Source organism: Microtus ochrogaster, unplaced genomic scaffold (assembly GCF_000317375.1).
Source record: "Microtus ochrogaster isolate Prairie Vole_2 unplaced genomic scaffold, MicOch1.0 UNK10, whole genome shotgun sequence".
NCBI classification, from domain to species: domain Eukaryota; kingdom Metazoa; phylum Chordata; class Mammalia; order Rodentia; family Cricetidae; genus Microtus; species Microtus ochrogaster.
Genome location: NW_004949108.1, coordinates 2,955,343 through 2,962,585, shown reverse-complemented (window position 1 = coordinate 2,962,585; position 7,243 = coordinate 2,955,343). Strand labels below are relative to the sequence as shown.

At 39.8% G+C, this 7,243-nt stretch overlaps 1 protein-coding gene across 2 annotated transcripts in view; it reads left to right on the top strand.

The window, feature by feature from the left end:
* Window positions 1-7,243, top strand: part of Adam17 (ADAM metallopeptidase domain 17) — a 55,290-nt gene that overhangs the window by 27,409 nt on the left and 20,638 nt on the right. The window contains exons 5-6 of one of the 2 annotated variants that reach the window (XM_005366501.3): window positions 1,359-1,527; window positions 6,035-6,168. In XM_005366501.3, the coding sequence (XP_005366558.1) occupies window positions 1,359-1,527; window positions 6,035-6,168 (303 nt within the window). Of the gene's footprint in view, window positions 1-1,358; window positions 1,528-6,014; window positions 6,169-7,243 lie in introns of both variants that reach the window. The other variant, XM_026788939.1, reaches the window with a different exon arrangement.

The following is a 7,243-nucleotide window of genomic DNA, read 5'->3' as shown; positions in this document are numbered from 1 at the left end:
ATTATTCTTAGGTTTGGTCTTTTTATTGTGTCCCATATTTCCTGAATGTTTTGTGATGAGAATTTGTTGGCTTTGCTGTTTTCTTTGATCAGTACGTTTATTTTCTCTATGGTGTCCTCAGAATCTGAGATTCTTCCTCTATCTCTTGTAGTCTATTGATTATGCTTGTTTCTGTAGACTCTGCTCAATTACCTAGATTTTCCTTATCCAGCTGGTCCTCAGTTTGTGTTTTCTTCCTTGCTTCCATTTCAGTTTTCAATTCTTGAACTGTTTCCATTACCTGTTTGATCGTTTTTTTCTTGGTTTCCCAGGGTATCATGTATGTATTTACTCATTTCTCCAAACTTTTTGTTATACTTCCCATCCATTTCTATAAGGGCATTTTTTGCATGTTGTTTAAGGGACTCTTGCTTTCATAAAGTCAATTTTTTCCACTTCTTCTCTGTTAGGGTGTTCAAGTCCTTCTGTTGTAAGATCATTGGGTTCTGGTGTTTTCATGTTGTTTTTCAGATTATTGGGTGAATTCTTGCCTTGGCTCCTGCCCATCTCCTCCTATCGATGCTATCTAATGGGTCTTTAAAAACCGCATCAGGTTTCCCTGCTGGCCAGGGGCCCCTCTTACAAAATGTCCTCGCTCTGTTTCCTGACTCCTGCCGGGGGCCAAGATCCCTCTCACCCCTCAGAAGGGTCTTCAGGAACAGGACCAGGGTCCCCGTTTGTCAGGGACCTCGCCAACAAAAGGCCTACCTCTTTGATTTAATTGTAGTGGGGCGATCTGCTCTCGGTGTTGTGCTCTGGTTCCCACCACCCACGGCCTGCATCTGCCGCCGCGCCGGTCTCCGCCGGTCCCGATGCAGAGTCTTGTAGCATCACTTAGATCCTGTGCAGGGGCTGAAACTGCAGAGCAGTGCACAGGCTGCTCTCCTTGGAACTGATAGAAAGAAGGGTTAAGCATATTGCTAAGAGTTTTCAATCGTCTCTTATAAAAAGGCTTTTGCTGTGTTTAAAACCTGTCATAGCAAAAAGATGTTGAATGCCTGAATGCTAAGGTAGCAGAGTGCAAGCACCATGTGCGTAGGATCGTCACCTGACATCACTGCACCGTGACTCTCTCTAACAACGCTGGAGTTGAGTAGGAGTTACAGAAATAGTTAAAATGGAATTGTTTATGGAAAAGGAGATTTTTCCTTCTTTACAAGCTTGTGCAGAAACATGCACAAAACAGTAAATAATTGATAAAGCAAGTAATTCTCTAGGAAACAATATTGCTCAAGAACAAATATGTTGTGAGAATTTTATTTAATGTTTAAAAGTTCTTGGTTGTTTTTCTATTTCATCATATATGTTTTCCTTTTTAGCCACTTTGGAGGTTTGTTAATGATACTAAAGACAAAAGAATGTTAGTTTATAAGTCTGAAGACATCAAGGATGTTTCACGTCTGCAGTCTCCAAAAGTGTGTGGCTATGTAAAAGCGGATAGTGAAGAGTTGCTTCCGAAAGGACTCATAGACAGAGAACCATCTGAAGGTAAGACTTCATGTTTCAGATATGACATAAGCATATCATAGTGGTTTCCAACTGTGATATTTTGATTATTAAATAACTCTATTGTGTGGCTTGAAAATACAGTCTTGTTACAGAAACTTTTAATTCTTTTTCTGTTATGTAATAGTTAAAAACACTAGAAAAATAGTGAATAATAATTGTTGTAAAAGAGATCGAGGAAAGAGACCGGAAAGTGATCTAGGGGAGTTCTTGGAGACTGTCAGAAATGTCTAAATACTAAAGTGATCTAGGGGAGTTCTTGTAGACTGTTAGAAATGTCTAAATACTATTTTTGGAAAGTAGTCTTTAGCGCTTGTAAGAGATTAAGTGGGTGGGAAGAGAACTTTGGCATTTGAAAGACACAGAGGCTGTCAATCACGAACATATCTATTTAGGGTCATTTAAAACAAAACAAAAAAAAACCTGTCTTGGACAGCGTGTTCTTCTGTCTTCGTTTTATTTATTGATTGGTTGGTTATTTTCTTTTTTTTTAATTAATTTATTTATTATGTGTTCAGCCTCCATGTATGCCTGCAGGCCAGAAGAGGGCACCAGATCTCATTACAGATGGTTGTGAGCCACCATGTGGTTGCTGGGAATCGAACTCAGGACCTCCAGAAGAGCAGTCAGTGCTTTTAACCTCTGAGCCATCTCTCCAGCCCTGGTTATTTTCGAAATAGCGTCTCTCTGTGTATCTCTGGCTGTCTTAGCACTCCCTTTGCAGACCAGGCTGGCCTTGGACTCACAGAGATCCATCTGCCTCTGCCTGTGAGTGCTGGGATTAAAGGCATGCATCACCAGCTGATAAATACATTCTGTTTTCTTTTGTTTTAAACTTTTTAAAATAGTAACTACCATTTATTGAGGATACCTTTTTTTATTATGTATATAGTACATGGATACATAATATACATATATACTATATGTATATAGTATGTATATACACACATATGTACATACTGTATACAGCATATATATGTATATACTGTATGCATATATATGCGTGTATATAGTATGTATATACCTGCAGGTCAGTAGAGGGTACCAGATCTCATTATAGATGGTTGTGAGATACCATGTGGTTGCTGGGAATTAAATTCAGGACCTCTGGAAGAGCAGCCAGTTTGTGCTTAACCTCTGAGCCATCTCTCCAGCCCCCTTTTGTTTTAAATTTTATGTGTATTGGTGTTTTATGTACATGGATGTCAGGTCCCCTGGAACTGGAGTTACAGACAGTTGTGAATTGCCATGTGGGTGCTGGGAATTGAACCCAGGTCCTCTGGAAGAGCAGTCAGAGCTCTTAACCCCTGAGCCATCTCCCACCTCTGATAAATATATTTGTAATCATTTATGTTATTTGATAAGAAATGTTTGTTAATGAAGACTAATCTTTTTTTTAATTGTTTTTTTATTGAGCTCTACATTTTTCTCTGCTCCCCTTCCTGCCTCTCCCCTCCCCTTTGTAACATGAGGGCCGGCTTGTTGGGGTTTCTGTCCTGCCTAGTATCCCACAGCCAGCAAGTCCCAAAGAAAATCACACAGAGAATCTACGTTAGATATAAACTGATTGGCCCATTAGCTCAGGCTTTGTATTAGCTCTTGTAGTTTATATTAGCCCATTATTTTTATCTAAGTTAGCCACATGGCTCAGTACCTTTTTTAGTGGGGTAGGTTACATCCTGCTTCTTCGGTGGTCTGGGCAGGAATCCGGAGGAATGGGCTTCCTCATTCCCAACATTCTCCTATTCTCATTGCCCCGCCTCTATTTCCTATCTGGTTGACCCGCCTATACTTCCTGCCTGGCCAATCAGCGTTTATTTAAAACATGATTGACAGAATACAGATAATTCTCCCTCACCACCTCTTCAACTCTCTTCCAAGGTCCCCATGCTCCCAGTTTACTCAGGAGATCTTGTCTTTTTCTACTCTCATGTAGATTAGATCCATATATGTCTCTCTTAGAGTCCTCATTGTTGTCTATGTTCTCTGTGATTGTGATTTGTGGGCTGGTTTTCTTTATGTTTAAAAACCACTTATGAGTGAGTACATATGATAATTGTCTTTCTGGGTCTGGGTTACCTCACTCAAAATAATGTTTTCTAGCTCTGTCCATTTTCCTGCAAATTTCAAGATTTTTTTTCTACTGTGTAGTACTCCATTGTGTAAATGTGCCACATTTTTCTTATCCATTCTTATGTCGAGGGGCATATAGGTTGTTTTCAGGTTCTGACTATGACAAACAAAGCTGCTATGAACATAGCTGAGCACATGTCCTTGTGGCATTTTTGAGCGTCTTTTGGATATATACCCCAAAGTGGTATTGCTGGGTCTTGAGGAAGGTTGTTTCCTAATTTTCTGAGAAATCGCCATACTGACATCCAAAGGGGTTATACCAGCTTGCATTCCCACCAGCAATGCAGTTCCCTTGGGGGCTGGAGAGGTGGCTCAGAGGTTAAAGAGCACTGACTGCTCTTCCAGAAGTCCCGAGTTCAATTCCCAGCAACCACATGGTGACTCACAACCATCTGTAATGAGATCTGGTGCCCTCTACTGGCCTATAGGATATATGTAGGCAGAATACTATATACATAATAAATAAATAAGTCTAAAAAAATAAAGAAAAGAAGTGTTCTCTTTATCCCACATCCTCTCCAGCATAAGTTGTCATCAGTGTTTTTGATCTTGGCCATTATTACAAGTGTAAGATGGAATCTCAGAGTTGTTTTGATTTACATTTCTTTGATGACTAAGGATGTTGAGCATTTCTTTAATGTAACAAAGACTAATCTTAGCCGGGCGGTGGTGGCGCACGCCTTTAATCCCAGCACTTGGGAGGCAGAGTCAGGTGGATCTCTGTGAGTTCGAGACCAGCCTGGTCTACAAGAGCTAGTTCCAGGACAGGCTCCAAAGCCACAGAGAAACCCTGTCTCGAAAAACCAAAAAAAAAAAAAAAGACTAATCTTTTATACTTTCTATTATAAGGATACATTTGTAGCTATGTATGTGCATAATTTCATTTAAAGATGTGCTGTTGATTGGGCTTCTACTTGCTCCCAGACTGACAAGTTTGAATGTTTTCGTGTGCTTTCTATTGTTGTGATAAACCCCGTGAACAAAAGCAGCTCATGGAGGAGAGATTTTATTCTGTCTTATAGCTTACAGGCCTTTATAAACGGAAGTCAGGGTAGGAACTTCAGGCAGGAACTGAAGCAGAGACTATTGAGGATTGTTGCTTACTGGTTATTGCCTTGTGGCTCCCTCAGCTTGTTTGGTTGGTTGTTGGATTTTCGAGACAAGCTTTCTCTGTGTAGCCCTGGCTGTCCTAGAATTTGCTCTGTAGGCCAGGCCTTGATTTTAGGGATCCTCCTGTCTCTGTTTCTTGAGTGCTGGGATTAAAGGCCTATATTACTATGCCTGGCTTTAGCTCCTTTTTTATATAACCTGAGACCACCTGCCCAGGGGTGATAACCACTCACATGGGAGCCCATGTAAATCTTTAATCAAGAAAATGCACCATAGACTTGCCTACAAGCCAGTGCAATGGAGGTATTTCCTCATTTGAGGTCCCCCTTCTCATATGACTCTCGAGCTTGTGTCAGGTTAACAAACGATGTACATGAGTGTATCTATGAATATGCTTGTCTATATACATATGTTGACAGGTATTCAGTAGATATGTGTATACATCTACATACTCCATAGATCCTTGCTTGTGCGTAAACATTAACTAGACCTGCTTGTATCAGGGAGCTGAGAAGACTGCAGTCCTGCAGATGATCATAGAGATACCTCCAAACATCCAAGATTGCTTAATTTTTATTTTAAGCAAGGTTTGCTGTACAGCTCACAATGGCCATCTTGCCTCAGCTTCCTTAAGTACTGGAATTACAGACTTGGGCCATCACACCTGGCTTAGTATTACTTAAATTTTAATGTACAGGTTACCTTGACCTCTTTATCTTTTGATTAATTTACGGCATTCTAGAAGAAAATGACCCCTAGCTTCATTGCCTTGTAATGATTATTTTATTGTATTAAAGTTTATGAACATTTTTTCTTTTTGTGGTGATGGGTTTTGAACTAGGGTCTTACATAATCTCAAGCCCTCTTGGTTTTGAATTTAGCAATTTTAAACCTTATGTTACTTTTTTACTTTTCTGTCCTTTCCCAAATTTATTATGATTATTGTGTTATTCAATGTACCGTTAAGGACAGATATGATGGTGCATGGCTATTATCCCGGTACTTGGGAGGTAGAGGCAGGAGGATCAGGAGTTGAAAGTCATCCTTGGCTACATAGTGTGCTCAACACAGCCAAGGGTGTGTGAGACCCTGTTTTCATCCTTCCCCCTGGAAAAGAAAAAGATACTCTTCATGATACTAAACTTAAATAATGTTTGTTTTAGAAACATTAGAACTAAGTGTTATTATAAAAACCTTCCTTGTTTTGGTGAATTTTAATTTAATAGTGCATACAAATTCATATTAGAGTTTATTCGGCGAGTGAAGAGACGAGCTGAGCCTAATCCCTTGAAGAATACTTGTAAATTACTGGTGGTAGCAGATCATCGATTTTATAAATACATGGGCCGCGGAGAAGAGAGCACCACCACCAATTACTTAGTAAGTATTTGATGATTCAGCAGGTCATTCATGTGGTGTTTCTGTTAGGAGAGGCTACAGTAATTTACAGCTTAAAGAAACTGGCCTGCTCTAGGGCCTATTCCAGACACTGCGTTATTTCCTTTCTGCTATTTTGAGGGCCTTTTACTAGAATCTTATATTTCTGTGTAGAATCTGTAGTTTCAAAATTAGGAGAATTTTGCTTCAAAGTACTATTTTCTGTACATTAGATTTTTCTGCAGATTAAATTAGAGGAAAGTTTATAATGTACTCCCTTTATACAAGTGAGCTTTTTGCAAACATTGCTATCAGATGCATAGATTTTTACTTCATAGTGAAAATAGATATGTGTATGCACTTGTGTGTATCTTCTGCTTGTGTCTATATCCCACAGAGGTTTTAAGAGGTCTTAGGCTAGGTTGTGGGGTAAGTGAGACACTCGCAGCCATCGTTAAGCCTAGGGTAGAGATAGGCAGGAAAGATTAAAGAGTTGTTAACTCTCGATTCAGTTTTTGCCTTTTTCAGTCCAGAGGATCAAACCCAGGGACTGTGCCTGCTAAGCAAGAGCCCTTGCACTGAGTTAAAAGTTCCATCCTGACATGGAACTTTTAGCATCAGCTACTAAATTTTTAAAGTCAAGAAGATGATTTTCCTCCATTATTTTTTTTCTCAGCATGACTCCATTCATCTTTGATAACTTGGCACTGATCAAAATGTTGCCATTGAGGGAAGAGAAGAGAATGCAGTATTCATGAACCAGCATCCTGCTGCAGCAAAGACTGCTTTCTCATTGCTGCCGTTCCCATTCTCCCCACTCATTCCCGCTCTCCCTCAGCCTTCTTGCCTTCTGTCGTACGGATGAGTTCGTTAGGAGAACAGTGGGAGTCATTGTAGTTCTTGTTCTTAAGCATGAGTCTTTCTTGAAAAATTCTCATCTGGGGTTTGTATCAAAGACTCCTTGTATTTTACTTCTTTGTATTGTATACATAAATGTGACCATACTGTGAGGTCCACCTTTTTTTTTTTTTTTTTTAAGGTTCCTCTGTAGCTTTGGTGCTTATCCTGGATTTAGATC